This window comes from Camelus dromedarius, chromosome 24, assembly GCF_036321535.1.
Source record: "Camelus dromedarius isolate mCamDro1 chromosome 24, mCamDro1.pat, whole genome shotgun sequence".
NCBI classification, from domain to species: domain Eukaryota; kingdom Metazoa; phylum Chordata; class Mammalia; order Artiodactyla; family Camelidae; genus Camelus; species Camelus dromedarius.
The window spans coordinates 7397846-7425308 of NC_087459.1; the positions used below are offsets into that span (position 1 = coordinate 7397846).

General features: G+C 59.5%; 5 protein-coding genes across 13 annotated transcripts; 3 read left to right on the top strand and 2 right to left on the bottom strand.

Annotated features, from left to right (window-relative positions):
• Window positions 1-1724: 1724 nt before the first annotated feature.
• METRN (meteorin, glial cell differentiation regulator) lies at window positions 1725-4111 on the top strand. The gene is made up of 4 exons (XM_031447468.2): window positions 1725-1908; window positions 2190-2590; window positions 3542-3601; window positions 3678-4111. Exons 1-4 carry the CDS (start codon window positions 1811-1813, stop codon window positions 3992-3994), a joined length of 876 nt encoding a protein of 291 aa, XP_031303328.2. The 5' UTR covers window positions 1725-1810; the 3' UTR covers window positions 3995-4111.
• Window positions 4112-7471: 3360 nt separating this feature from the next.
• ANTKMT (adenine nucleotide translocase lysine methyltransferase) lies at window positions 7472-9002 on the top strand. Its single transcript, XM_031447475.2, has 5 exons — window positions 7472-7814; window positions 8037-8141; window positions 8235-8375; window positions 8584-8634; window positions 8749-9002. Exons 1-5 carry the CDS (start codon window positions 7653-7655, stop codon window positions 8968-8970), a joined length of 681 nt encoding a protein of 226 aa, XP_031303335.1. The 5' UTR covers window positions 7472-7652; the 3' UTR covers window positions 8971-9002.
• Window positions 9003-9071: 69 nt separating this feature from the next.
• CCDC78 (coiled-coil domain containing 78) lies at window positions 9072-12861 on the bottom strand. Of its 4 annotated transcripts, XM_064478287.1 has the most exons (14): window positions 12745-12861; window positions 12394-12513; window positions 12221-12307; window positions 11849-12001; window positions 11700-11756; window positions 11508-11575; window positions 11321-11399; window positions 11090-11215; window positions 10675-10862; window positions 10446-10608; window positions 10236-10279; window positions 9498-9564; window positions 9319-9419; window positions 9072-9209 (listed from the first exon to the last, which is right to left on the bottom strand). In XM_064478287.1, exons 1-14 carry the CDS (start codon window positions 12808-12810, stop codon window positions 9095-9097), a joined length of 1434 nt encoding a protein of 477 aa, XP_064334357.1. In that variant the 5' UTR covers window positions 12811-12861; the 3' UTR covers window positions 9072-9094. The 4 variants fall into 4 exon arrangements, with proteins under 4 accessions (XP_064334357.1, XP_064334356.1, XP_064334358.1 ...); XM_064478286.1 differs by having other exon boundaries at window positions 11090-11399; XM_064478288.1 differs by lacking the exon at window positions 11849-12001 and having other exon boundaries at window positions 11090-11399.
• Window positions 12862-14096: 1235 nt separating this feature from the next.
• Window positions 14097-16635, top strand: HAGHL (hydroxyacylglutathione hydrolase like). 4 transcript variants are annotated; one of them, XM_010991122.3, is made up of 8 exons: window positions 14097-14236; window positions 14623-14687; window positions 14776-14893; window positions 14970-15078; window positions 15154-15257; window positions 15491-15592; window positions 15884-15963; window positions 16259-16635. In XM_010991122.3, exons 1-8 carry the CDS (start codon window positions 14132-14134, stop codon window positions 16425-16427), a joined length of 852 nt encoding a protein of 283 aa, XP_010989424.1. In that variant the 5' UTR covers window positions 14097-14131; the 3' UTR covers window positions 16428-16635. The 4 variants fall into 4 exon arrangements, with proteins under 4 accessions (XP_010989424.1, XP_031303332.1, XP_031303329.1 ...); XM_031447472.2 differs by having other exon boundaries at window positions 15494-15592; XM_031447469.2 differs by having other exon boundaries at window positions 14970-15257.
• Window positions 16636-16673: 38 nt separating this feature from the next.
• On the bottom strand, window positions 16674-24150 carry CIAO3 (cytosolic iron-sulfur assembly component 3). Of its 3 annotated transcripts, none has more exons than XM_010991125.3 (11): window positions 24047-24150; window positions 22937-23032; window positions 21257-21400; window positions 20827-20959; window positions 20152-20286; window positions 19786-19904; window positions 19482-19611; window positions 18995-19067; window positions 18378-18515; window positions 17791-17948; window positions 16674-17702 (listed from the first exon to the last, which is right to left on the bottom strand). In XM_010991125.3, exons 1-11 carry the CDS (start codon window positions 24110-24112, stop codon window positions 17464-17466), a joined length of 1431 nt encoding a protein of 476 aa, XP_010989427.1. In that variant the 5' UTR covers window positions 24113-24150; the 3' UTR covers window positions 16674-17463. The 3 variants fall into 3 exon arrangements, with proteins under 3 accessions (XP_010989427.1, XP_010989429.1, XP_010989430.1); XM_010991127.3 differs by lacking the exon at window positions 24047-24150 and adding an exon at window positions 23825-23975; XM_010991128.3 differs by lacking the exon at window positions 18378-18515.
• Between the last annotated feature and the right edge of the window lie 3313 nt (window positions 24151-27463).

Consider the following 27463-nt stretch of genomic DNA (forward strand, 5'->3'; position numbering starts at 1 on the left):
TGCCCATTCTGGACCAGGTTACCCTCAAGGAGCCGCTCCCTGGCACCAACATACACAGGCCCATTCTCTGCCCAGAGTGGGGAGGTGGAGGGTGAGGGTGGGTGAGCCAGGGGCCCAGGGCTGACTCCTCATACTGCCACCAGAGGGCGCCAGGAGCCCACTGTCAGCCTCAGAGACTGGGGCATGGGCAGTAACATCCTAGTGACTCCAGAAGTGGAACCCCCTACCCCGTCTCTGCTGGGACAGCTGACTGGGGTTCCCCCTCCCTTCCTTCTACTGAGCCTCTTCTGCCTTCTCTGTGCCCAGCGCCAGGGCCTGTGTACCCCTTTTTATTTTTAATTGGGGAATATATACATAAGACTTACCATCTTAACCATTTTTAAGTACACAGGAGCGTTGACTCCATTCACATTCCCCTGCCCCTGGCACCCTCCATTCTACTTTTTCCCTATGAATTTGGCTATTTTAGGTCCTTTTGTGACTGGCTTATTTCACTGAAACCAATGTCTTCTAGGTTCTTCCATATGGTAACATGTCAGAATTTCCCTTTTAAGGCTGAATTATATTCTACTGTATGGATGGACCCCATTTTGTTTACCATCATCCATCAATGGACACTTGGGTTGTGTCCTCCTTTAGGGGTTCTCACCCCATGTTGCCCAGGGCCAGGAGCCAGCTGAGCCCTGCAGGTGCCTTGCCCCTCTTTGACCTGGAAGGGCCCTGGGGCCAGGGGAGGGGGATGTGGTACACTCAGTTTGGCAGTGCCTCCGATGCCCTACTTCCCCTTAGTGCCATTTGCCCTCATCTGTCTGCATGCACTTCTGGTCCTTGGTAGCAGGAAGGCTGGGGTTGGGGAGATAGTGGGGTAAAAGACTTCACACCCACAGACAGCAGAGAGTCTTATGCTGGTCCCTGCAGATGCCAGCCAAAGCTCTCACTGACTCCCAAGGGTTCCAGTACCCGGTTGGAGTCTTGGGTTTGTGCCTAAGGCCTCTATAATCTGACCCCAGGGTGTCACAGGCTGTTGGGAGCCCATCTACTGGGTTCACACCTTTGCCACGGCTGTCTATCTGCTCCTCCCCTCTGCCTGGAATTCCCTCCAGTCTCCACCTGGCTAGCCACTCCCCACCTCCCTGGCCTCCACAATGACCCTAGGTGTGGGGGGAATCCTTTATGAGAGTAGGCCCCATTTCAGCTTGTCTCGATCTATTGGGGGCCTAATTCTGGGGCTCAGGGCTGTCCTTGCTCCTGCTTTTCCACAGTGCCTGCAGCCCCAGCGCCCTGGCCCCTCATCCCTGGTTTCAGTCACCCCCACCCCCTGCCCGCCGCATGTGGCGAGTCACCAGGATTAGACTGGGGCGAGATGGGGGATGGAAGCCCAGGTCCTACTCTTGGGAAAAGACACCGGAGATGAATCCCCCTCCTCTAGAGGTTCCGTGGGCACCACCCCCACCCCGGCCAAGGGCTTGAAGGACGGTGGCCCAACCAGGACCCAAGATGGCATACAAGTCGAGGCTGGAGGTGAGGGGACTTCGAGGAGGCAACACGGAGCATGTCCAGCCGCGGAGCCCCCTCCCGGGTGCTTCCTGGACTGCAGGCTGGTCCTCCCGCTCCTGAGAGCGCCGCTGTGATTGGCGGAAAGTTCGGGGGCCGCTGCGCGATTGGCCGCCTGGCCCGTCCCCCGCTCCCTGGAAGCTCCCAGGCGCCTCGCGGGGTGCGCGGCCGGCCGGCGCAGGCGGTGGGGCCTGTGCGGGGCCGGGCCCCGCGCCCCAGCTGCTCCCCACCGCGCCCCCGCGCGTCCTCGCGCGCCATGCCTCCCCCTGCGCTGCTCTGCGCGCTTTGCTGCGGCCTCTTGGCCGTGGCCGCCCGCGCCGGCTACTCGGAGGACCGCTGCAGCTGGAGGGGCAGGTACGAGCCTCACTGGAAGCCCTCGCGGACTAACCCTCTGGGGCTGTGCGCACCCATTAGGAAGGAGCCGTGTCATCCGCTGTTTTGGATGGAACATTCCGACCCAGCACCGCACCGAATCCTTGCTCTCTCCCTCTGAGTCCCGGAACGCTGGGCCTCAGTTTCCTCTTCCACAAAGTGGACGCAGCTGTTGGTAGCTGCAGTGAGAGGGTGCACGGGGAGCAGGCTGGCCGGGTGGGGACGCCAACCGCCCTCCTCACCACCGCCCGTCCTGTCCGCAGCGGCCTCACCCAGGAGCCCGGCAGCGTGGGACAGCTGGCCCTGGCCTGTGCGGAGGGCGGGATCGAGTGGCTGTACCCCGCCGGGGCGCTGCGCCTCACCCTAGGCGGCTCCGACCCCGGCGGGCGGCCGAGCATCGCCTGCCTGCGGCCGGCGCGGCCCTTCGCAGGAGCCCAAGTCTTCGCGGAGAGGGAGGGAGGCACTCTGGAGCTGCTCCTGGCCGAGGGCCGAGGCCCGGCCAGGGGCCGATGCGTGCGCTGGGGTCCTCGCGAGCACCGGGCCCTCTTCCTGCAGGCCACTCCACATCCCGATATCAGCCGCCGCGTGGCTTCCTTCCGCTTCGAACTGCGGGAAGACGGGCGTCCAGAACTGCCTCCGCAGGCCCAGGGACTTGGTGCAGATGGTGAGTGCCAGTCCGAGTTGGAGACCGGTGGGAGTCTTGGAGTCGCACCATGGCCGGGTGGGGTGAGAACGTGTCCGTCTTCCCCATTGCACAGAGGGAGAAACTGAGACCCCAGAGTGAAGCAGCCTATCAAAGGCACTCAGCTAGTGAGAAGCAGTGCCAGGACAGGTGGGAGGGAGGAAATGAGGAAGGGGTGATCCCTCAGCCTGCCGCTTAGGGAGAGAGCTGGTAGGGGGCAGAATCCTGGAAGGGGAAGCCAGGCAGGGCTACCCAGGCCCCTGGTCCCTGAGGAGTTCAGGGGAGGGGATGATGGGGGACAGAATCAAAGCCTCCGGCCAAAGATGTCCCGGGCTCCCTGGCCCAGCGGTGACCTCCCTCCCCTCCCCCAGCCCAAAACAACAGAAGTCCAGTGTGAGCCCAGTCACCATGGAGATGAAGCCCCACCTCCTGGCAGGGCACCAGGTCCAGCTCTTTGCTCTCCTGGAGCTTGCAGCCTGACCTCACAGGGGATGGGGGTCTCTCTCTCACAAAGACCCCCTGACCTCAGAGCCCACCATAACCTCCTGCCACATGGGCTGGGCTGGTGTCCTTGGGCCCCAGGAGGCAGCCCTGGGAGACTAAGGGGTTATCGCCTGCTGGTGCCTATATGTGAGATGCTTGCACCCAGACACTTGAGCTCCAGGTCAGGGGGTCTTTGTGCTGGCATGCTGGGCACAGCACCCAGGCCCATGTCTGTGTGTGCATGTTTCAGGCAGGCACAGGCCTGTGGTGTCACCTTGGGTACTGGGTGTCTTCAGGGTGTGCACACATGCTCTCTGGGATCTCCAGTTGCCATCAGGCCCTGAGAGGGGTCTGGTAGCTTGCCCTCTCCCTCCTGTGTCCAGCTGGGGGAGGCCTTTGGTGGTCCAGGAGAAGGCAGGGCCTCCACTCAAGACCTCCCCTGCATGCCAGGTGCCTGCAGACCCTGCAGTGATGCTGAGTTCCTTCTGGCTGCATGCACCAGTGACTTTGGTGAGTGCCCCTGCTGTGGGGAGACCCTGGGGCCTACCTTCCCCTGCATGCCACTGGCCAACATGTGTCCCCACAGTGATCCTCGGAACCATCCATGGGGTAACCCACGACACAGAGCTGCAGGAGTCCATTATCACCGTGGCGGCTGTCCGTGTCCTCCGCCAGACGCTGCCGCTGTTCCGGATAGGGGGCCCTGGGGCCCAGGTGCAGGCCTCCATTCGCACCCCACTGCGCTGTGGTGTCCGCCCCGGCCCTGGCATCTTCCTCTTCATGGGCTGGAGCCACTTTGGTGAGGCCTGGCTGGGCTGCGCCCCCCGCTTCCGGGAATTCAGCCGTGTCTATGCAGCTGCCCACACCAACCACCTCCACCCCTGTGAGGTGGTGCTGGACTGAGGGGCCTGGGAACAGGATGCTGGGAAGGGGCTGGGAGGAGGGTGGGGGGATGCCTCCAGATGGCATCACGGTACCCACTGCCTCTGCTGTAACAGCAATAACCAATAAGAACACTGACTACATTCACCAATGGATATTGAGTGCTGGTGCCTGAGCCCAGCCCCGGGCCTGCCTCACTGCATTTTATTCTCCCATAGCCCTGGGGACTGCGCGATTCCTGCTCCACAGAGCCAGAGACTGAGGCTTGAGGGCAGTGGTGCTGTGTCTGAGGCCACCTATTCCCCAACCCGGCGAGGGGCTTCTGCTGGGTGGGAGGTGTGACTCATGTGAACCTCGGCTCTGCTGCTCCTGCCCCCAATGCCAGTGCTTCCGTGGCTCAGAGCAGGAGTGGAGAAGTGGCCATAATTCCCCAGGTCTGAGGCAGCTGGGGTCCCTTGTAGGGGCAGGCAGGCGACACCACTCTCAACCTGCAAGGGAAGGGGTTGCAAACTGACGGGCAGCCGACTTCCCTGCATAATCCTCTGCAAGCCTGGCAGAGTCATCCTGGCCCCATCCTGCCCTCAAGGAAGAATGGACCCCTCTGTCCTGAGGCCCTTGATACATGCCGAGCATCCCGACGGCGGTAGGGTCTCCCCTGCGGGGCCCTGTTTGTTGCCCATTTCCGGCGGGTGGGGCACACAATGGGTTCTCTAAGGACCGTTTCCCGCCACTGGTCCCATTGTTGCTACCTCCGCCTTTCTCCTCAGCCTCAGCCACATAAAGGGCCAGCCTGTTCTGGACAAAGCCAACAGCTCTGAGGCTGAAAGGCCCCAGGATGTGGGCGCACGTGGGACTACTGAACCCGAAATGAGTGGACTCTGCTGTCCCAGTCCCACAGCTCCTGGGAAGGAGGGCCACAGCTCAAGTCTTGGGGGGCACCTGTGAAGTGCCCCAGAAACCACTTTCCATCTCTACCTGGTGGCCTTCACTGGGGAAGTGTCTGTCATCTTTCAGGCAGGAACTGAGGCTGGGAGAGGAACATGGCTGTGCACAGCCCCCAGGCAGGGCTGCTTCTGCCAGATTTGGCTGATGTAGGTACTTCGTGTTGCCACACCCTGTGAGGACACTCAGTGTTACTCCAGTGGCTGTCTGGAGTTTCCGTGGGGCTGGCTATCTGAAGCTGCATTCATGGGGCATGGCCTTTCACTTGGACTAGCTGCTTGCTGTGAGGACTGGTGAGAATTGTGGGTGGGAGCATAGCCACCCTGGACAGCAGGCTGCCCTGGTTTCCTCCCACCTCCCACCACTCCTGAGGCTTCTTGCTGTGCCCTCTCACCTCCCCAAACTCCCATCCATGGCTTTCTCAGGGCTCAAGCACTAGACCTTTCTGTTGACATTCCCACATTCCCTCCTTGGAGAGCTGTACCAGCCTCCTGGCTGTAAATACCATCAATATGCTGATGACCCCACATGTGGATCTCCAGCCTGGACCTCTCTCCTGGACAGCAGACCTTTGTATCCCTGTTCTTCCCTCTCCCCCCACCAGGGAGTATCTCAGTAAAGGCCAGAGGGGGAGGAGGTGGGTGTACTCTCCCATCCCCCTCCTCCTCTCTGTCTTGGGAGGCTTTTGCACCTCACCCTTGACTCTTGCCCTGATTGTCTGGCCAGCTTCCCACAGCCTCTGGTTTGGACAGAGGCCTATGGCCACACTTGGTGGTTGCTGTGGCTTGCCTGTGGGACCATCTGTCCACAAAAACGTGGAGTAGCTGCTCTGGGGTGGGCCCTAGGCTGGACACTGGCCTCTACCCACCTGCCCCAGGAAGTGCCTCCTACTCACACACCTTCCTCCAGAGAAAAGTACTGGCTTTTCTCGTAAGGAGCAGGAAGCCGAAGTGGGTGCTGCCAGCAGGGCCAAGGGAGCCCAAGGGAGCCCAAGGGTGTTCCTAGGAGGAACCTGGAAGGCTTGGGTGAGGGCTTCATGCCAGCGCTGGGGAGTGGCCAAGGTGAAAATGTGGGCATGCAGGCCGAGACTATGGGAACAGGTGCCTGTGGGGCACCTGCATGGCTTCTCTTGGTGTGTGCACTCACACAGGTGCACTTGAGTGCCCAGTGCCCAAAGGCGAGGAGCGGACATGCAGGTGAGGTACCTGTGGGTATACACACTGGGAAGTCTGGCTAGGTGTCTTCATCCAGTCAATCAGCTTTTATTGACTGTCTGCCAGGTGCCACGGGTTTGTATAGACACCAGGAATAATGCAAGGAAGAAAAGAGACAAGGGTGAGATGGCTGTGTAAGCACTCCACCAGCCTAGAGCCCACTGCATGTCCTTCCTTTCTAGGGAGGGCCCAGTGATAGCCAGGAAGGAGACAGGATGTTCTGATCTCTGTGCGGTGGGTCAGCCGCCCTCCTCTCCAGTGCTCGGATCTTGGGAGCAGGGCACCTGGGTTTCCTGCAACAGGGGCACCTGTCCTTCAGGGCTGGTGGTAGCTGGGGCCAAGGGCAGGTAGGCGAGTGAGGCGGCCTGTACTTGAAGCGTGGGGGCAGCGGGCTCTGGCGTGCCCACATTGTCTGAAGCACCTCTGTCAACGTTGGGGCTCCTGACCAGTGTGGGGAATGGCGGAGAAGTCCGGCCAGGGCCTGTGTGCAGGCAAGCCTCTGTCACTCTTGGATGTTTGTCTTCAGAGTCTGGTGAGGAGGAGGTCCTGGCTCTGTCCCCGCACTTGCCTCTCCCTTTCCCAGGCTCTGCCAGGTCACCTCCAGGAACTCAAGTCTTTTCTGTGAGTGACCTTTTCTGGAGAAGGAAGGTGGTCTCTTCCTCCCAGCCGCCGGGCTGGGTCAGCTACCAGAGGGCCCCGCCCCTCACATCCGGCTCCCCTCCCACTATGCTCGCAGAGAGCCAACATCTGTCCGCTCGGTTGTGCTAAATTTCTCCTTGTAAGCCCCCTCGGCCCTGCCCCTCAGCCGAGCTCCAACTTCCACCGCCCCCGCGGACCCCAGCGCATCCTGTTTCCTGCGCACTCGGGCTAGTTGCCTTCAGCTGTGGGAAGGGCCCCGATGTCCTCCCCGCGACTGCTCCTGTGCTTGGCGGGTTATCTGGATGTGTAGGTCGGCGGAGACGCCACTCTAAGCCGGTGAGCCGTTCCCCACTGGCTGACCGCTGCCCCAGGGCTCCAGCCACACTGCACTGGCCTTCACGGCCAGTCAGCAGGCGCCACAGCATCGCTTCTCTTAATCGTATCCCCGCGCTGGGATGTGCGGCCTCAGGGGTCCGCAGCGCCCGGGACAGGCCCATAGCAGCCGTTTGAGGAGTGGGCCAACGCTGCTGACTGCCGAGGGCTTCGGCCAGGAAGCAGTACGGCCAGAACCCGCAAGGGTCGCCCTGGACCCCAAGGCTCCAAGGCCGGGAACCCGCTGGAGGGTCCCTGGACCCGCGCGGAGAGTAAGGTGAACGGACCTGCAGCGCAGCCTCTACCAGCCGCTTCCGGCGTCTCGCCACGGCCTCTGCCCCGCCTCTTCCGGCGACGGCGCAGGGGGCCCAGTAGGCGCAGGGCGGGGAGGAAAGGCTTCGGGCTATGAAAAGGGCTTTCCCCTCCAGCTCCCGGCCGGGGCGTGAGGGTCTCGGACCTGAGGTGGGGAGGGGCCTTGGGGCGTGACGACCCTGAGCCGCTGTCCCGCAGCCATGGAGCAGGATGACCCGGCTGAAGAGCTGACGGAGCTACGCGAGCGGCCGCTGGGCGCGTTGGCCCTGCTGCAGGTGGCGGCGGGCTCAGGCCTGGCCGCCTACGCCGTGTGGGCGCTGCTGCTGCAGCCGGGCTTCCGCCGCGTGCCGCTACGGCTGCAGGTGCGGTGCTGAGCCCGGGCCGGTGTGTTGGGGACATAGGGGCGTGACGGACCGGGGATGGGGGTGGTCTGGATTGAGATACTGAGCCTGGGTGTGAGAGGAGGGTGCTGCTGCCCAAGGGCCAGCCGGGCTGTGGGTTGGGCCGGACAGCGCGCTCTAAGAAAGGAAGCCTAGGAGGCGGCGCCTCACTTCTCCCTCTGTCTTGCTCGCCTCCTTGCCCAGGTGCCCTATGTCGGTGCGAGTGCCCGGCAGGTGGAGCACGTGTTGTCGCTGCTGCGAGGCCGTCCTGGAAAGATGGTGGACCTGGGTTCTGGTGATGGCAGAATTGTAAGGACTTTGTGTGTTAGGTGGCGGTCCTTGCTGCCCCCTCCCATGGGTATACCTCCCCATCTCTTGGCCTGACGCTATCTGTGCCCTCAGGTGCTGGCTGCCCACAAGTGTGGTCTCCGCCCAGCTGTGGGCTACGAGCTGAACCCGTGGCTGGTGGGGCTGGCATGGCTGCATGCCTGGAGGGCAGGCTGTGCAGGCAGTGTCTGCTACCGCCGTGAAAATCTCTGGAAGGTAACCCGGGGAGTCCTAGATCCCCTCAGACCCCAGCCCTGATCTCCATTCTTTCAGTTCTGGCTTGGCTGCCCTGCTGACAGCCCCAGGTGCTTCTGCCTGAGCAGGCTGGAGCTGGGACTTGGAAGTTGCAGTGACCCCATACCCACCAGTTCTCTTCCCCTGGTGGGGCCCCATTCCCTGCTGGGGTGACCTCCTCTTCCTACAGGTGAGCCTGAGAGACTGCCACAACGTGTCTGTGTTCCTGGCTCCTAGCGTGGTAGGTCTGGGGTGTGCCAGCCCCATGGAGACATAGGCCATCCCCAGTGTAGGTGCCGGCTAGGGGCAGCTGTGTTCCACCTGGCCCACCCCGCCCTCCTGCTCTCTCCCACAGCTCCCACTGCTGGAGGACAAGCTGCAGGCGGAGCTGCCTGCAGGAGCCCGTGTGGTGTCAGGGCGCTTCCCCCTCCCCACCTGGCAGCCGGTGGCTGTGGTGGGTGAAGGCCTGGACCGTGTCTGGGCCTATGATGTCCATAGGGGTGGGCCAGCTGGGCAAGTTGCCCCAGCACCCACTTCTGCTTCAGTACCTGGGTCCCCCAGTTCTCAGTCTGGCTGACTGGACACAATAAAGACTCGGTTCCACTCTGATTCTTTTTGGGTGGAGTGATCTCCCAGGGCGGGGCTGTGGGGACGGCTTCATGCTGGCCATGGAGAATTCTCGAAGTTTATCTGATGAACAGTTAGCGGCTACGGGTCCTTGGGCGCTGGGGCTTGACTGGAGGTGTGGTCCCCACTTTCCAGGGATTCCCTGACCCCACCAGCTTCCTCAGCCTCAGGATCTCCTGCTTGTACCTGCTTAGAAAGAGACCAGGCTTAGTCACCAGCTGGCTGTGGACAAGCCCTGCTGCTAGTGCCCAGGACTTAGGCCCTCAGTCATATCCAATCCACCTTTCCTAAAGCCCACCTGCCCAGGTGCTGGTCCACGTACTCCTGTAGCTCAGAAAGTTGCTCCTCAGCCATTGTGGCCCGGACCAGCAGCTGTGCCCGCTCCCGTTCCAGTTCTGCCTGGCATGGGAAGGGGTCATAAGCCATGAGCCTGGGCTCAGTGAGAAGAGAGGCCTCCGGCTAGGCCTTTCTCACTACCTGAGTGCCACGGGAGAAGTCCTGTAGCTTCTGGTTTATCTGGGCCCAGGATGCAGCTTCCAGGCCCCTGTGAGAGGAGGGGAATGGGTGGGTGTGAGAGCTGGCGTAGGCCAGGTGCTGACCAGTGACCCTGCTCAAGTCAAGGCACCTAGATTTTTGAGGTGCCTGTTGGGAACAAAGTGGGAACAGCATAGACCTGCCTTCCCACTCTGGGCCCTGCCCAAGCCTTGGAGCCATCTATGCATGGGGGTCCGCTGGCCACTCGGACAGCTAAGCCACAAGGCCAGCTTGGACAGTGAGGATGTTTATGGGAGGGGTCTCCCCTTAATGCTGGGGATTTGTTTCCCAAAACCCTGGGAGGTGGGCTTGTACCAGCTTCTGCCCATCACACAATTGGGAACATGAAGGCCCAGAGGCAAAGGCTGTGAAGGTCACCAGGTAGCCTTGTCCTAGGACCAGGACCTCTGCCAGCCATCTCCCAACAGGTCTTCATCTTTGGGTCCTCTGAGTCTCAGCTGAAATTTCCTCATGGGCTCTCCCTGACCCTTCCATTCAAGGAGGACCCATCTTCACTGAGGCATTTGGGTTTTCTGCGATTATTAGTGTCTCTTAAACAGACTGAGACCAGAGAGCACAGATGGGCCACATTGTTCACTGCTGCAATCAGAACCCACCCAGCAGTTAGAGCTGACAGAATAAATGAATGAGTTTCTCCAGCACCCACACCAGGGTACTCACTGTGGCTCTAATGTGCCCCGCTGGGAGGTTTCACCTGGTCCCTTCTGTGGAAACAAGAGCAGTGCTGTAAGTCTGTCGGGTTGTAAAGGCTGCTTGATAGGGTTTCTCAGTTGCTGAACAAGACAGGCTGCACAGAGGCCCTGGGGTTGGGGCTTTGCTAAGCCTGGAATGGGCCCTGGGGTGAGTCGTGGGGCAATAGGGAGGGGTCACCTGGGCCTGGAGCTCCCGGAACTTTGTCTCCAGCCTAGCCTGGTCCTCCTGTGGGTGGCCGAGCTTGGTGACCTCAGGAAGGGGCAGCGGCTCCAGGTCCAAGGTGGCTGCACCAAAGGTAGCCTTGGGGGCCCCATCGGGGTCTGCCAGTGCCTGCTGCACACTAAGCCATGCATCGGGTTATGTAGGGCCATCCTACCCCAGGTCCCTATATCAGGGAGGCACCCACCTGTGGGCAGCCAGCAGCTCCTCATGCCTACGGCTCAGATCTGCCAGGCGCTTGCGGTAGGCACGAGCAGCCTGGGCCAGCTGTTGCTCACGACTGTGGTATGCCGCCCGAATGTCTTCCAGAGTGGTCTCCAGGAATCTCCGAAGGACTGTGGCGGCAGGCGTCTGGCCTCCACCATCTGCATGCTCCTGGAGGGGAGAGGGTGGGGCTGGGGCGGGGCCACAGCTGGGGAGGGCGAGGCTTGGTTGGTCCCATGCCAACCACCCCCGCAATTCCCTCCGAGGAACTGGTCTGACAGTGTACTGGGCAGGCTTATAGTCTCCCACCAGGTCAGGTCTCCCAGAAGTGGTCTAGCACACCCAGGCCCAGAGGCCGCTCAACCACCCACCGTAGGGCCACCCAGCCCAGGGCTCACAGTCACGACTCGGGCACAGTGCTGCAGCCGAATGGTGTACTCCTCATTCAGCTTCTTGAGCTGCAGCTGTAGCCGGGCATTCTCCGCCTCAGCCTGGCTGAGCTGGCCCTGGCAGGCTGACAACACCTGGGGGAGGAGGCGCCCCTGAACCCATGTCCCACAAGGTGGACCTTTGTTGAGCTTGTAGAACTCACACCCACCAGGTCTCAAACAAGCAGGCCTAGGCCTCACCATGGCTTGTGCAGCCAGTCGCTGTCCAGCTGTCCTGGCCTCCTCCTGGGCTCCCTGCAGCTGCTGGCCCAGGGCTGCCCTGCAGACATGGGTGAGGCTCAGCTGGAGAGGGCAGGGGACTCCCTCTGCTCCTTTGCTCACTGTGCCCTGCTGGGCACTCCCCATCCCAGGTGAGGCAGCCACTCACACACGCATCTCCAGTGCCTGCTGCTGAGCCCTTTGCTGCTCCAGCACCTGCTTTACTTCTCCCTGCAGCTGTGGCGTACACAAAGGCTGGCTAGATGAGACTCCAAGCTTTAGGTCCCCTGCACTCCCCCACCTCCACCCTGGGCTGGGAGAAACTTTGACAGACTCCTGGGCTAGGTGGCTGTATACTCACGCTGTTCCCCAGCTTCTGCTGCTGCTTCTTAGGGGTCGGGATGTCCTTGGGCTGTGCCTGTACGAAAGAGCGAGTCTCAGCCTCACTGTGCTCCTGCTGGACCCCTGTTTGGCTTGCATGCAGCCAGGCCCTATGGTACTCATGGTGACCTGGTGTCTGTGGTGATCAGACTGTCCCTGCACCCAGGCCTTGCACCCGAGCTCCTGTGTCAGTGCCTGGCAGTGCCCTGCATTAGCCTCTGCTGGGGCTGCCTGCTCTCCGTGCAGCTCCAGCTCCAGTACCCGGCTCTCCAGCCACAGGACCTGCAGGGTAACCAAGTGCCAGGTCACCTGGGGCCAGTCATCATCTATCTGAGCATCCTCAGAAATACACAGTACACGCAGCACAGGTGGGGACTCACAGACACCGAGTGTGCACAGTCACATGGGGCACACCTAGACCCCTCCCAGTGCTGGTCCCAGGTATGCACCCTCCCCCCAATGCCCTGAGGCTGGCACACATGGGCACACTTCAGTGCCCACCTCACTCTTCAGCTCAAAGATTTCAGCCTCGTGCTGCTCCTGTAGGTGATGGGTTCTGATCTGCAGGTCGACCATCTCCTTGCAGACCTGTGGGTGGCCAGGATGAGAGGTGGAGCCTGTGGGACCCTGTTGGTTCCCTTTCTCCTGCCAGCACCCCAGGACCCCATACCCACCTGCAGTCGCTGTTCCTCACTCAGCTCTAAATCTGAGGGAAGCTCTGTCTCAAGGCTGGTGGCCCAGGCTGGGGCACCCCCAGGGACTCCTGGCAGCCAGTCCTTGGCCCGTGGCAGAACCTGGGGAGGCACCACCACCCATCCCCCAGGTGCGTTTCAGGCCTGGGCTGTGGCCTCCACTCCCATGGAGCCACCAGCCATCCACCCACACACTCAGCCTGGCTGAGTTGAATCAGTCTCTCCCACAGCCTGAATCAGGCCCAGGTCATGGGTACCTACACCCTTCCTGACTTCTGAGGGGACAGGGAGAACCCCGGACCCCAGAAGCAGCAGTGTCCTGGGAGGACTCACATTTTCAATGGCCCGAGATGGGGCCCCTGGCCTGGGAATTGAGGCTGAGGCTGCTGCATGCTCCATAGGCAAAAGGGACAACCACCAGTCCCAAGCCTACTGCCACTTCGCCTACTGGCGTGTTGCTGCAACACGGTGGCTTGTGTTGCCAAGGCCTCTGTTGTTCCCAGGAGACTACCGGGGCCCCGCCCACCAGGGCAGGCAGGACAGTTCAGTGGTTGAAGAGGTGGATGCAAACTGTCAGCTTCTTCCATATTTGGCCACCCTTTCTTTCTGGCTTCCTTTTCCTCAACGAGGAAACGCAGACCGGCACCCCTGTCTTCATCCGGGGAGCACACAGAGCCAAGAGCGCATAGCATCGCCCAGCATGGGGAGTTGTGGAACAGCGCACACTGGAATGGAGCTGTCGCTGCTGTTAATGTTCTCAAGCAGGGCGCCTTGCCCTACCATGTAGGTTCGTACACTAACTAGGCCCCTTCCGGTGCTGGCTGAGCGCTGGGACAGGCAGGCGAGCAAAGTGGACATACCCCTGCACCCCTAGCCTGACGGAAATAGGCGCAGACGTCCCAACCTGGGGCCTGGTGATTCGATAGAACGGGTTCAGTCGGTTGCCAGAAGGGCTTCGCGGAGGAGGCGCCATAGCGCCGGACGTGCGCGCAGTCCCTTTGGGCACGCGTGCACTCCCTCTCGCGCACGCGCGTTCCCTGAACCGCGCTCGGGTTCCCGACGCGCGCGGGCTCCAGGCCGGCCCCGCAGGAGGGCGCCTCGGGGGCGCAGGCCGTTGGGGGAGGCCGGGCAGAGCCGCGCGCTCCGTCCAGGTCCCGTGACCGGCGTCCAAGGCCCGCCTATGTCAGGCTGTCCTTCAGACAGTCCGCGCGACCGGCTGGCGTAGCCGGTGGGGGTGAGTGGGCGGCCAGGGAAGGAGGCGGGCCGGGACCGGGGTCGCACTGCCGCGGGAGGGGCCCTGGGAGAGATGGGGCCTGAAGGGATCGGGGCATTGGGGGCGGAGCGAGAGAGGAGCTGGTCCAGGGTCGCGCTGCGGCGGGAGGACGCCTTGGGAGGGGGCGGGGCCTGGGAAGCAGGCGGGTCCTACTGGGGCAGCGGCCTGGCTGGGGACAGGCGCGGGGAGAGGGCGTGGCTCGGGCCCTGAAGTGGGCGGGACCTTGAGGAGGGATTGGGAGCGGCAGGTCAATTTAAGGCTGGAGCATGGACTTCCACACCACTCTTCCCGGAAGTCCGAGAGTAGGGAACAGGGCTACGTTTTTTAGCCCCCAGCGTGTATGTGGAGCTGACTCTTCCCGGGCACAGCCCTCCCTAGGGTCTGGAGAGCGTAGCCCCATTCTGAGGAAGAGGCTCAGGAGGCGCGAGGTAGCTGAGCTCTGCGACCATGAAGGTCAAAGTCATCCCTGTGCTTGAGGACAACTACATGTACCTGGTCATTGAGGAGCACACGCGGGAGGCTGTGGCCGTGGACGTGTCCGTGCCCAAAAGGGTGAGGGCAGGCTTCGGGCGGCAGGAGCACCACTCTGAGCCTAGGAATCGTAGGTCGTAACCGCCAGTCTGTGCTTGAAGCAGCTCCCCCGACCACACTGCTGGGAGCTGACTCTTCCCCTGTTCTTTGATCTCAGGTTATTTGGTGTTTAGGATTTTTCTGATTATCCTGGGTCTCCTGTGAGGTTAGAGCCTTCTCTGGCCTCCTCTTTTCCCTTCGTTTGGTGCCTGTGCCATATACACCGGGTGCTCAGTAATTAACTGCTGAATCGCCCCTACCCACAACCCCATCCTGGCCTGCTTGGGGCACTGTGCAGCCAATCCTGGCTCCCAAACACAGGCAGCCACCTGGACCATCCGCATCTCCTTAACTCCTGTCCCTTTCAGCTGCTGGAGATCGTAGGCCGGGAGGGGGTATCACTGACCACCGTGCTGACCACCCACCACCACTGGTGAGCACCGTCTGGGCGGGCTGAGGCACGAGGGTGTCACCCCAATCCTACCCCAACCACATGTGATTATACTTCTACCCATCTGCAGGGACCACGCTCGTGGCAACGCGGAGCTGGTGAGACTGCAGCCTGGGCTGGTGGTGCTGGGCGCGGATGAGCGCATCTGCGCACTGACCCGCAGGCTGGTGCATGGCGAGGAGCTGCAGGTAAGTGGGCACCTGGGAGGCGCGGGAACACCCTGGGCTCAACTGCCTCACAGGCCTGCCTGCCTCTCTGCTGTAGTTTGGAGCCATCCACGTGCGCTGCCTCCTAACCCCAGGCCACACCTCTGGCCACATGAGCTACTTCCTTTGGGAAGACGAGTGTCTGGACCCACCTGCCGTTTTCTCAGGTTCGCGCTGCCCTGCGCCCCTCTGCCCCCCCTCCTTGTCCCCTTCCACCTTCTCTGACCTGGCCAGCTCTCCAGGGGATGCACTGTCTGTGGCCGGCTGTGGCTCACGCCTGGAAAGCACAGCTCACCAGATGTACCAGAGCTTGGTGGAGACCCTGGGCACCCTGCCGCCTGAGACAGTGAGCAGCCTGTCCCTTACCCTCACGGGGCCCAGCCTCTCACATAACTCGGGTACTCTGCACCTGCCTTGTGCTGGGGTTCGGAATGACTGCTGGCCAGTTGAAGGAGTGGGCGGGCCACGTGTGTGGGGAGGGGTACAGGGGTGTGTGGAGGGGCCAGACAGAGGGGTGAGTGCCTCTGCTCACCTCTGCCTGCGGTGGCGCTGTGCACCTCAAGTGCCTCCTTTCTCCAGAAGGTGTTCTGTGGTCATGAGCACACGCTGGGCAATCTCGAGTTTGCACAGAAAGTGGAGCCCTGCAACGATCATGTGAGGGCCAAGCTGTCCTGGGCCAAGGTGTGGGGACTCCTCCCCTCTTGATGGCAAGGCTGGAGGGTTGGGCAGGAGCGGGTGGGTCCAGGAAGGGCATTGCTGGGGGAGTCAGCCATGGGCATGCTGCCAGCCAAAGCTCCCACTGGTGAAGGGAGGGGTTGGTGGCCTTGGGTAGGGAACTGGGCAGCCTCTAGGACTGGCCCACGAGTGCCTGCCCTCAGGGTCTAGCCTCCAGCCCCGAGGCTGGGGGTGAGCTGGGTCAAGCTGCCTGGAGCTGCCAGATAAGGCTGTGACAAGGGCCTGTGGTCATTCCAGAAGAGGGATGATGACGACGTGCCCACGGTGCCGTCGACCCTGGGCGAGGAACTTCTATATAACCCCTTCCTGAGGGTGGCGTGAGTACTGGCCAGCATCCTGGGCCTTCCTGTGGGGCAAGCTGGGGAGCACGTGGCAAGGCCTATGCCTGCGTGTCTCGGGAGGACCTCTGCCCTCTCCAGGGGCCGTGCTGCAGAACAGGCTGGCACAGGGCCGGACTGTTGTCCTCTGGGCCTCCCTGGCAGTCAGTGGGACACTGAGGGAGGTGCTGGGGGATCGGTTATTCGGCTGTCTGGCACCAGGGAGAGGCTGCTCTTTAAGTGCCCTCTGCCTAGCAGTTCCCCGGAAGCCCCCATGGTGCCCCTCTCCCTGCAGAGAGGAGCCTGTGCGCAAGTTCACAGGGAAGGTGGCCCCAGCCGAGGTCCTGGAAGTGCTCTGCAGGGAGCGCGCGAGCTTTGAGAGGGCAGCTGAGCCGCTGCAGCCACAGGCCCGGGCACTCCTCGCACTGCAGTGGGGGCTTCTGAGCACGCCCCAACAGAAGTGAGCCCTGCACAGGCCAGGCCACACGTCCCTCCTCTCTCAACCTGTCTCAACCCTGCCCAGCCTCAGAGGGTGGGCATTCTGGCACTTCCTGGCGGTGGACACCCAGACCGCTCTCTGGGCTACAGTGAGTTCCAAGACCTGGATATTTGGGAGGCAGCCTACTGGGGTGCACTGGGCTCCTGAACTTATGAATAAAGCTTTGAAAGGCCTCTTCTTGATGGTGGCAGACACTCTTGGAGAGAAGCAGTTTTCAGATAGAGTTCCCTTTACTAGAGATGAGCTCCTTGGGGGCAAGCTTGGCTGGCTGAACCCAATTGGCCCACCCCCTGTCCTGTACGTGGGGATCCAGCTGTGGACATAGGACTCAGCCTGAAAGACCACTAAGGCCTGACACTAACAGAGCCTGCCTCCCACAAGGACTCAGCCCCCAAAATGCAGGTTCTCAGGCCCCAGAGGCCACAGCTTGTAGAACACCTGGTTCTAGATGGGGGTCAGGGGGACCCATGCCCAGGTAGGGTGTCATGGACCAGGTGCCTGTCTCCAGCCAGTGTTCTCTGCTGCCCAGTGTGGCAGAGTTCCCCCACTCTGCTGTGAGCTCAACCAGCTGGGCAGGTTCAGCCTGTTACCACCCTCCATATCCCAACTTGGAGTGACTCTGGAAGTGAGGGATGAGGAACCCCCCTCTTGCTCTGCCTTAAGCTCCCTATGGGACTAGCTGAAACCCTCACAGCTCAGGCCACCACAGCCAGGAGCCAGAGCACTGATCTGGGCTCCAGGCCCATAGAGAGGTTCCAGAAGTTGGTGAAACCTCCAGGCCCCTGCAGTGCAGAGTCCAGGTGAGCGCAGGCTGGAGGTCAACTTTACTGACTGTGGGTCCTGAATCCCATTTCTATGTGGGTTCCAATGTCCCCGCAGCTCACCCAGCATTTTCAGGGCAAGCCTGGGGTCTTGGAGTGACTTCCCTGCTGGAGACTCCACACGCCTTACTGGGAATCCTGGTACTGGCTGCGGTGGGCCCGGCAGACACTGGAGGGCTCCTACCACCTGATGCTAAGGCCAGAGCCAGCCTTCTCCACTGCGTGGTAGCTTGTGTGCAGCAGGCGGCTGGCCCTCTCTGAGCCCTCACCCTGCAGCCAGTGCCCATACAGCTCCTGGATCCCGGGCGCTTCCTCTGGCACCTCTGTCCTGACCATGCTGTACAGCCTCTCAACCTGCTGCAGGAGCTCCTTGCCAGGCCTGTCGGGAGCCTTGAGCTGGCCTCCGCCATTCAAGCAGCCTGTGGCAGAGAAGGACAGGCAAGAGTATGGTCATGGGAAGGGCATCGTCACCTGGGGGTCCCAGAGGGCCCCACCCTGTCTGCGCACCTGCGGGGCAGGCCATGACCTCCACGTAGTGGTATGGGCAGCGCCCCCGCTTGAGTTTCTGCACCAGGTTCTGGATGTTGCGGAAGCCATAGGCCACAGCAAAGTGCAGCAGGACCTGACCCTCCCTCTCCAGAGTCACCTCCTGCAGGTCCTTGTTCCTGGGGGAGCACAGACCCGGTTGTCCACACAGTGTGCCCAGTCCCTCCTGGGTCGGGACAGTGACAGGGGAGGGTAGAAAACTCACTTCCACGAGCTGGGCGGGTGACCTTACACCCAGCCTTGGTTTCCTGGTCTGACATGGAGGCCCCAGCCCTCCCACCGAGGACATGGGGACACACCCTGTGCCAGGAACACCATCCTGCCACCACGGGCTGCTCAGGGCCCTGGGCCACCATGCTGTGGGCAAGGACATCGACTCCTACGATGAGGAGACTGAGGATTAGAGACTTTGGCCCTTTCATGTGAGCTTCCTGGTGCCCCAAGGTCCACGCCAAGCCCACCCTGATATCCTCCTCCATGCCTACTGCAGTGAGGGGACCTGGAGCTCCAGCTGCTCCGTTCCCCAAGCTCCAGCTTTTGCCACTGACCTCAGGGGTCTGTAGGTGACCTCAGTCACGTGGATTCCAAAGAGCTCCTGGGCCGCATGCCGGAACACGTGCTCCAGGTAGCCCCCTGAGCCCCCACCCCGATGGCTGGTGGGCTCCTGGGGGGACACGCTGCTGTACCTGGGGAGGAGGGCATGGCCTCAGGTGGTAGTGGGGCTGCTGTCTGCTGAGGCTTCTGGGTAACCTCTGTCTCTCACGTTTGAGAGCATTTGCTTTCTAAGTGGAAAATGAGTCATGGACCACAGGGGCTTTGTGGCCCTGTCAGGAGGCAGCTCATGGGGAAAGGGCTGTCCCCTCCGTCATGTCCCCTGTTCTGGGGAGCTGAGACCTGTATGAAGTTGGGGTCAGCTCTGATGACTATCAGCCAATTGTCCACAGGCCTGTCTCATGAACTCAACTGTCTCTGTGGACACCGAGACATACCACGAGGCAGAAGCAAAACCAATCAGAAAGGAGACATAGCAGAGAAGGCAGGAAGGGACAGTGCCTAGCCCCACATTGTCACATCTGCCCACCAGGACAACCATGACCCTAATGTCTTGAGCACCCTGATGCTGGAAATACTTCCTGCCCCTCCACTGTGGCAGGTGGTAACTCACAGACTGTCCAGGGGAGCTGGCTCCAGGTCTGACAGTGAGACTCCTTCCTCTTCCAGCAGCTTCAAAACTTCTCCTGTGATGAAACCACAGAACACGCTCTTCAGCTGAATCTCAAGGAAAACAAGAGTCAGTTCAAGAACACCCACGTCACCTGCATCCACAGCAATCTGTGACCTGGACACAGAGGCCACGTGTCCACCCCTGGCTCGTGGGTAGAGGCTGAACCCAGCCACAGAGGCAGGGTGGATGCACCGTCCCCAGGGCGCCTCACAGTGTGCCTGGAGATGGGCAGGGCACTGTGTCCCTGGAGGGCAACCATCCCTCAAGCTATCTGGCTGCTGGAAGGGTGTTCATTTCTCTGCCTTTTAAGCACTTGAGAGCCTGTGAGGCTGCTCAACTCAGAGATGGGGTGACCGACGTGAGCCAGAGGGGCTGTGCCAGGGCCTGCACTGGGGACACAGCACCAGCTGGGCTCAGGGATCTGCACCTGTTGTGATGACACAATCCACATCGCGCGACTGGTGTTCCTGGCTGAAAAAGTCGGGTCTGGAAGCTTCCAGCTTTTTGTCATAGCAGGGCATCACCGTCACGTGGTAGATCTTGTCAGGGGTCAAACGCTGCATGGAGAAACGCGACTGTGGAGCAGCTGCCCGACCCGGGCAGCAAAGAGGCCAGGCTGAGGCAGGGGTGACAGCACAGGCACAGCAGGGAACACAGTTTGGCGTGTGGGTCCATGAACTCACTTTTAAGGAAACAACACAGACTCTCAACAGCAGCAGGGTTCCCATTACCTGTTGCTGGGCGAAGAAGTCCTTGACCAGGGAGCCCATGACCTGCTGCGGGGACCGGGCAGTGCTAATGTAAGGGAGGAGGAAGCTCCCATGGGTCTTCTCGGCGTAGCAGATCCAGCCTGAGGCCGACATGGGGAGCACATGGGGCTGTGACGTGAAGGTTCTGGGGGTAGACACACTTGCACAAGGAGTCAGGGTCCCCGAGGAATGGCCCCACTCTGCTGTCCCTGTCACGTCTCTAGCATCCCTGCAATCACTCCTCAGGGAACTGAAGTGACTGCAGGTGACTCTTGGGCTCCTCCCACCCCCCAGCACTCCCGTCGCCCACATCCAGGTGTCAACATCCTGTCCCCAGTGTGCACACACCTGGGCAGGCGGAAGTCAGCACAGGCAAGGCCTGCCTGGAGTCCGCCTGTTCTCGGAATCGCTGCACAAACTCTCGCTGGCTCTCAAGGAGACTGAAGTTCCGTGAGAAGGCGGTATCAAACACATAGTGTGCCCCTGGAAGGAGAGCACCACCTCACCCCTAAGAAGGACACCCGGAGTGTGAGGTGCTGCCAACCATGCCCCCCAGGAGTGTCACAGGACCCGCTGGCATTGTGGCCAGCCTGGATTCCTTGGGGCTCACCTCCTCTGAGCTCAGTGGCCACCAGGACCAGGCCATACCCTACACGGTGTCCAGGACAGGAGCCTATGCCACAGCCTCCCCACACTCTCCCAGCCAGCTCCCGGCATAAAGAGGTCAACCAACCTTTATTTTTTTCTGAGCCAGAACCCAGCTCAGACCTGGGAAATGCTCCTTGATGGTGATAATTTTTAAAAAACACAAGGAGGGAGTGAATTCCAGACTCGCAGAAGTGCAACATCAGAATTCAGACGGTTTTCTCTTAAAAGGCACTGCTCTCAATCATCAAAACTTTAAGCTAAAGTCAACTTCAAATAGGGTTTCTGATACGTTTAGGTCCAAAGACCAGAGGTGTGAAGACCGCCTCCTCAGCCTTGTGTCCAAGCTGGAGTGCTCACCCAAGGTTCAGCACCCACCTATTTTTTTAAAGAATGCAGTTAATTTCCTGGCAGTGTCTGTAGGATTTAGCTGAAATCTCGCAGCCAGTGATGCTCTGGACTGGGGTGAGACCGAGATGACAACCAGCCTCTGCTGACCAGGTGCCGCTATCTGCAAAGCAAGGGACATGCCACTCACTCTGTGTGTTTTACAGGCTCCCAGTGGGCCAGGGCTGACAAGACCAGACCCTAACTCAATCAAGGCATGTCATTTTTGTGTACACAGAGAACCTAACATTTAGGGCTAGCACCTCAACAATGGAATACTGACCAGTAATTCACTGAGATCCCACTGATGAGACTTAAAGATGCCAAGAGTCACCAGATGAGCTGCTCGGACAACACGAGCAAGCGAGGCTGGGGCTGATGTCGGGTTATAGCAGAGTCCTGAGGACCACCCACTGCTTACCTCATTAGCACCTAGAACCTTCTGCAGCTCCTCGTGGCTCTGCTGAGTGATGAGCACGGTCTCTGCCGAGGTGACACAGCCACTACACGCCAGGCAGTCATCCAACGAGATCTTGGCCTTCTCTAGCCTCCTAGTCCCTCCGTCCTGGAAGCAAGAGAACTCGGTACACCAAGAGCCCTGCTGCATGAAGACATGGCGCGGTGGAGCTCAGGGTAATGGAACCCACAGGAAACATTCATTCTCTGGCTCACAACACTGACAACCAATGGGGTAGCTGAATGGCTTTATGTGCCCACTAAAATTTTAGAAATTAAATATTTACTACAGAAATATTTATACACATTCTAGATTTTCATAGTGGCACCAAATTCTAACTTTGGTACAAACTTGGCTGGCATGTCAGAATCACACTAAGGAGGCCTCAAGCATTAAATCTACAGAGAAGCAGCTGGCTGGTCACAGAGGTCTTGGAGGGTCGTTGGTCCCCAGGCTGTACTCATGGGGCTGTGGAGACAGGAAAATGCCAAAGGCCAGGCTCTAAGAGGAGGAGGAGAAAGGCCAGGGTGTAGATGAAGGAAGAAAGGACACAAGGACGAGGAGGGGGCAGAGACAGGAGATGGTGGGAGCTTGTGCCCTGCTGGGCTGTGCCCGCCAAATGTTGGCACTTGGAGGAGTGTGGAGTGCAAGAGGGACATGAGGGGCACTCACATCAGACTCAGCCAGACAGTTCCAGAACTTGGTGTTCAAGGCCTCCAGGCTGACACGCAGCAACTCTTCTTAGATGCAAGTGATCCCAGCAAAACCCCTTTACTCCCGCTTCACACGCAGGAAAGATCTGAGCCAGGGCCAGGTGAGCTTCAGGGGCCCAGAATGTGACCTAAGGGCTGAAGGAGACTAGAACTCCCTTCCAGCCCAGCTCACTAGGCCTCACTATGCACCTAAGCCATAACTTGAGTTCAATGCCTTTTCCCAAGTTGGATGGGCCTGAAGGCCCAGACTGTGACGCTGTGCTGAGCAGGAGGCTGGTGTGCTTCTGACTTCTCTCCAGATCAACCACTGCTGCCCTGAAGCAGGGCTCACTGGCACTCTCACCTACCCTGGGTCCCCGTGCTGTGCCAGGATTGGGTGGGACCCATGGTGTGCTGCTGGGTCACCCTCCTGGACTAAGTAGACAGTGGCTCTTTCCCCATGACCTTGGGATCCCACTTGTCTGGCCCCACCATGAGCCATCCTGTAGCTCTTCCCCTGCTTGGGAGGGGTCCCTGGGCCGGTGAGCCTGGTGCCTGTGGTCCATGGGATGGCAATGGATGTTCTTGAGAATTCAGATGGCAAAGAGTTGGGGTAAATTTTAGCACTGATAGAATAGGATCTTGTCATTGTTAAATCACACAGGAAGTAGGTATTCATTAAGAACAAGTGACCTGGACTAGAAAATCTCACACAATTAGAATTCAGACAGAGAGGGAGAGAAACATGGGAACTGCCATCTCTGCTCCATGTTCAGCCTCTGTTCTCCTTCCCCACCATCCCCGAGGGTTCCCATCTCTCCCAGCCTCCCTGGCAGTCAATGAATTTGACTAGTGAGAAAAGACTGGTGGGAGGTGGAGGGTCCCACGGTCACTGCACTTGTCATCGGATGGAGCAACGAAATGTGTTTCAATCACCTGAGCTGGAACTCACCTGACTGACTTGGAAGTAACTCCCATCATCCTCGATGTGGATCTTGGCCATGCCGCTTCCTGGCCTCTTATCCACTTTCATGGGCTTGATGCAGTCCTACACCAGTAAGAGATTGCAAACGGGGACCTGAGTGTGCAAAGGTTCCACAGGAAGAGGGGCAGCCTGATGGCCACACCACTGCTGCGGGGGACAAAGGCTCTGCCCCGATTCCTGTCTTCCTGCCACAGAAGTAGTCTTGGCAGTGTGGCTACTTACGTTCACACCCCACCTACACTAAGGGTCACTCTGCAGGTCACAATCAGATGGAGGCAGCGCTAAGTGGGTCTGTACGCCAACCTGTCTGCAGACAGCCAACCCCGACCCTTCACCCTTCCTCAGTGTCAATGGGTGGCATGGCACTGCACAGAGGACCAGTGGCCAGTGTTTCACTGGCTACTGAGAGGAAGCCAAGGGGACAGAAGGAAAGTTTTGCTTGGAGGTCACCTCCCAGCCCAGTTCCTGGAAGAAAGTTCCTTTCTCTCCCTACCTCCTTAAGTTCCCGCTGTCTCTCTCAGCACTTTGAGAACCTCCCTGGCCATCGCATTCCCAAAAACGACCAGCCCCAGGAAGCCTTGGCGGGAGGCCTGTCTTCTCCCTGCTGCGGTGCTCTGGTGCGGTGCTCCAGCTCCGCCCCCTCCTTCTGGGACTCCTTAACTATGGCCCTCAGAGCCCTGGTTCTGGATGGCTGGTAGCAATCGATAAGCAGGTACACCAGATAAAGGCGGCCACCTTTCAAGTGCAGCTATCCCGTTCCCTTTAGGGGCAAGCTCTGCCTTACTCCTCGAAGGCGACACCGACGACCACCTCCCCTGCCCTCGCAGCTGGGTGGGGCCGTCCCACCCCGCTCACACGCAAGAATCCGGCCAGAGAAGCCTGGTAGGGTCTCCCCGGCCCCACTCCTGAGTTCGCCACCCCAGCTAGGTGACTCCTGTTGCCATGCCCGCCATGAAAGCGGACGCGGTCGCCCCGGGGCTGCGCGGCCCAACAGCCCGGCTTCCGAGCCCCTCTCTCAGGGGTGACACTGCGGTGGGGGGGGCCTCCCCGCGCACGACCGCCGCCCGGCCCGCCCACCTGAGATGGCGCGATGAAGTCGTCGAGGTCCGTCAGCTGCAGCGCCCCGCTAAAAGGCGACGCCATGGCGCCACACTGCCGCCGGCTTCCGCACACAGGGGTCGCCAAACGTCGCGAAACGGTGAGGTGGTTCCGCCACGCTGCCGGAAAGCGCCAGTGCGGCGCATGCGCATCAGGCCCCGGGACTGGGCCCCTGTGCGGCGCGCGTCTCCTGCTGGCGGGCCCGGGAGCCTCTCACCTTCCCCGCCATAAGGGTGGAGGGGCGGCGGGGCGGCGGGAGATGGAGGCGCCTCCTGGGCGGTCCCGGGCTCACCTGACGATCAGGTGTGCGGCCCCGGCATCTCCGCTTCGGGAGCTTGCAGAAGTAGTCCCGGGCGCAGCCCAAGAACCCAGAAGGGCCCCAGGCATACAGGGGCGCCCAGTTCTGTTGAAGAGGGAAGAAAATGAGAGTGACAGGAATGAGGAAAAGTTCCTCCCAAGGCTGCAACCTAGTGCAGAGCCCAGAATTCTGGGGGAGGTGGGGAGAGTCTGGTTATTTCGGGGACCAGCCTGAGAAAACTTCATTTCCTGTATGATTTCATAACCTGAGACAGGACTTCTGCCTGCTGGACTCAATTCTCGAGTCATCATATACATTTAATGACTTCTTATTGCGGCATTGCAGAAAACTCCAGTGGTGGAGTCTGGCACATCTCCAGGCCCCACCTCGGCCTAACCCTGAAGGTGCCCTGGTAGGCTCAGCCCCAGAATACTGGCTAGGCACAATCTCACATTCTAGGGGGCCCATCCCAGCCTATGCTCTTCTTGTGGTTCTTGTCCTCTCCTTGACTCTACCTGGTAACTCTCCACCTGCCTAGGGGTTAACTGTGGGGTTAACTGAGGCCCACCAGCTGGCACCTGCAGCTGTTCCTCCTGGCTTCCAGGACAGAAACTTCCTTCTCAGCAGCGAGAGGGGCTTTCCCCAGAGGCTGTGTCTGGTGGGCTTCCAAGCCCCAGCACGCCCTATCCTGGCAATATTTGACCAAGGTCTGGGATACAATGCCTGGAATCTCAACGATCTCACTCATTATTAGAACCAGACAAGTACAAAAAGAACTTAGTTTCACTGAAATGCCCTGGGGGAGGTTACAAAATACGTGTGAGAATAGCAAGTGCTGTTGGGATTTGGGGGCAGGATGAGGGTTGGTTAGGCTGGGGTAGTGGAGAGGGTTTACAGCAGAAGGGGCTCTGGTTGAGGTTGGAGGTTCTTCCAATGCTGGAGGGGGAGAGCCTGATGTGTAGAGTGGTTTCAGTCTTCGTTTCCCCAGAACCAGTGGAGCAAAGGTAGGGGCTAGACAAAAGGTGGAAACAGCCCATGTCCATCAGTAGATGTGGATAAAGGAATGTGGTCTATACACACGACGGACTATTATTCAGCTATAGAAGGACGAAGAATGGACACGCTATAATGTAGATGCACCCTGAAGACACGATGTTCAGCGAGAGAAGCCAGGCACAAAACACCACTAGTATGTGATTCCACTCCTGTGAAACATGCAGAACAGACAAATCCATAGAGACAGAAAGTAGATTAGAGGCCACCAGGGCCTTGGGAGGGGGGTTTCAGTTTTGGAAATAGTTGGTGGTGATGTTTGCACAACGTTGTGAATGTAACTAATGCCACTAAAGTGTACACTTAGAAATGGTTACAGTGGCAAATTTTGTTACATATTTTTTAATGGAGGTACTGGGGATTGAACCCAGGACCCCTGCATGCTAAAAATGCATCTACCACTGAGCTATTACTTTCCCTCACCTTGTTACATAATTTGAAAATTAGTAATGTAATATATTAAAAACCATTGAGTTGCACACTTTAAGTGGGCAAATTGAATGGTATGTGAATTTATACCTCAATGAAACTATTTAAAAACGACAGGGCTAGAGGCTGCCACTCAAGCTGGCCACTCCAAGGTGTTCCTGAGAGGCCCAGGCAGTAAGTACACCCTGGTCTGTCCAGTTTCAAGCCATTGGCCGAACTGTCCCTGAAGGAGTGCCTGGGTGACTACCAGAGTCAGTTTCTGGTTAAAAAAAAACAGAGCTCTCACTCGCTCGCTCACTTGCTCCCTCTCTCTCTCTCTCTCTCTCTCTCTCTCTCTCTCTCTCTCTCTCTCTGTCTCTCTCTCTCTCTCTCTCTCTCTCTCTCTCTCACACACACACACACACACACACACACACACACATTGAGGGCAGGTCCTCCTCCTGCCTGCTCTGGGTGGAGCCAGGATTGGGGACTTTTCAGCCCCTTGAGGGTCTTTTATTAACTCACAGCCATGTCTGTCCCTAGAGACCCTCAGCTCTTATGCCAGCATTACACCTTGCCTCTGGTGTGCCCGCTCTCACGTTTTGCAAATTGTTTCATCATCATCATTATCAAGTTTTCACCATGCACTTCCCATGTGCAATACCAGAGTTTACACACGTAGGGGAACGCAAGGGCCAGATGAGGACACAGGGAGGGGCCGGAGCTCCTAAGCCCAGGCTGGTGGGCCTGTGCAGCTGTCCTGACGCTGTGGCTGTGTGTGGGTATCCCTTTCCGTGAACTGGAGCAGGTGCAGAGCTCAGCCTCTGCTTGCTCTGGACATGCCCACAAGATCCACTCTGGCCAAAGCCGACCATCTGATCGCTGGATGGGAGCAGCAGGGTTTCCCCCAAGGTATGTGGAGCTGCTGACCCCTCCTGCCAGTTGGCCTCAGAATTTCACCCTGCGAGGGACTGGACCTGTGTTAGTGTCCTGCGGCTGCTGGAATGAAGGACCACAACTGGGGGGCTTAAAACAACGGAAATGTATTCTCTCAGTTCTGGAAGCAAGAAGTCTGAAATCAAGGTGTCGGCAGGCCCATGCCTGCTCCAAAGGCTTCAGGGGGCCGCTTCCTGCCTCATCCAGCTTCTGGGGTCTCCAGGCCTTCCTAGGTTTGGGCTGCATCCCTCCAGTCTGCCTCCATTGTCACACGATGCCTGTGTGTCTTCTCTCCTTTTTTATCTTATAAGGACTTGTCGTTGGATTTAGGGCCACCCTAATCCAAGATGATCTCCTCTTGAGATCCTTGACTTAATTGCATCTTTTTCCAAATAAGGTCCGATTCATGGGTTCTGCTGGAAAAACATCTGGGGGTTCACCATTCAGCCTGCCACAGGCCACAGGTCCAAGTGTTTGTGGGACTTCCAGGGGTCAGAGGACAGCTGCCTAACAGAAGTGTCTCACCTGGCCATAGACCACCTCCTACTTGGGCTAGGTTGGCCCTCAGGGGACAGGTGGGAGGGAGGGACCATCCTCGAGGGCTTTGCCACAGAGCCGGGGCTGGGCCAGTGGCCATCTTTTCAAGGCAGACAGCCTGTGTGCAGTGGGAATAAAATGACCCAGGGTGGGCACAATTA

Excerpts from the sequence above, each read along its gene's own strand:
- METRN (XM_031447468.2), top strand. The coding sequence starts at position 1,811 with ATGCCTCCCCCTGCGCTGCTCTGCGCGCTTTGCTGCGGCCTCTTGGCC. Across the intron at positions 2,591-3,541 it reads CCAGGGACTTGGTGCAGATG|GTGCCTGCAGACCCTGCAGT; the intron begins GTGAGTGCCAGT and ends CCTGCATGCCAG. Across the intron at positions 3,602-3,677 it reads TGCATGCACCAGTGACTTTG|TGATCCTCGGAACCATCCAT; the intron begins GTGAGTGCCCCT and ends GTGTCCCCACAG.
- ANTKMT (XM_031447475.2), top strand. The coding sequence starts at position 7,653 with ATGGAGCAGGATGACCCGGCTGAAGAGCTGACGGAGCTACGCGAGCGG. Across the intron at positions 7,815-8,036 it reads GCGTGCCGCTACGGCTGCAG|GTGCCCTATGTCGGTGCGAG; the intron begins GTGCGGTGCTGA and ends CTCCTTGCCCAG. Across the intron at positions 8,142-8,234 it reads GTTCTGGTGATGGCAGAATT|GTGCTGGCTGCCCACAAGTG; the intron begins GTAAGGACTTTG and ends CTGTGCCCTCAG.
- CCDC78 (XM_064478286.1), bottom strand. The coding sequence starts at position 12,810 with ATGGAGCATGCAGCAGCCTCAGCCTCAATTCCCAGGCCAGGGGCCCCA. Across the intron at positions 10,863-11,089 it reads ACTGTGCCCGAGTCGTGACT|GAGCATGCAGATGGTGGAGG; the intron begins GTGAGCCCTGGG and ends TCTCCCCTCCAG. Across the intron at positions 9,420-9,497 it reads ACTTCTCCCGTGGCACTCAG|GCAGAACTGGAACGGGAGCG; the intron begins GTAGTGAGAAAG and ends TTCCCATGCCAG.
- HAGHL (XM_031447469.2), top strand. The coding sequence starts at position 14,132 with ATGAAGGTCAAAGTCATCCCTGTGCTTGAGGACAACTACATGTACCTG. Across the intron at positions 14,237-14,622 it reads ACGTGTCCGTGCCCAAAAGG|CTGCTGGAGATCGTAGGCCG; the intron begins GTGAGGGCAGGC and ends TGTCCCTTTCAG. Across the intron at positions 14,688-14,775 it reads CTGACCACCCACCACCACTG|GGACCACGCTCGTGGCAACG; the intron begins GTGAGCACCGTC and ends ACCCATCTGCAG.
- CIAO3 (XM_010991125.3), bottom strand. The coding sequence starts at position 24,112 with ATGGCGTCGCCTTTTAGCGGGGCGCTGCAGCTGACGGACCTCGACGAC. Across the intron at positions 18,516-18,994 it reads CCAGCTCCCCTGGACAGTCT|GTACAGCAGCGTGTCCCCCC; the intron begins GTGAGTTACCAC and ends CCTCCTCCCCAG. Across the intron at positions 17,949-18,377 it reads GTCACCTACAGACCCCTGAG|GAACAAGGACCTGCAGGAGG; the intron begins GTCAGTGGCAAA and ends GTGCTCCCCCAG.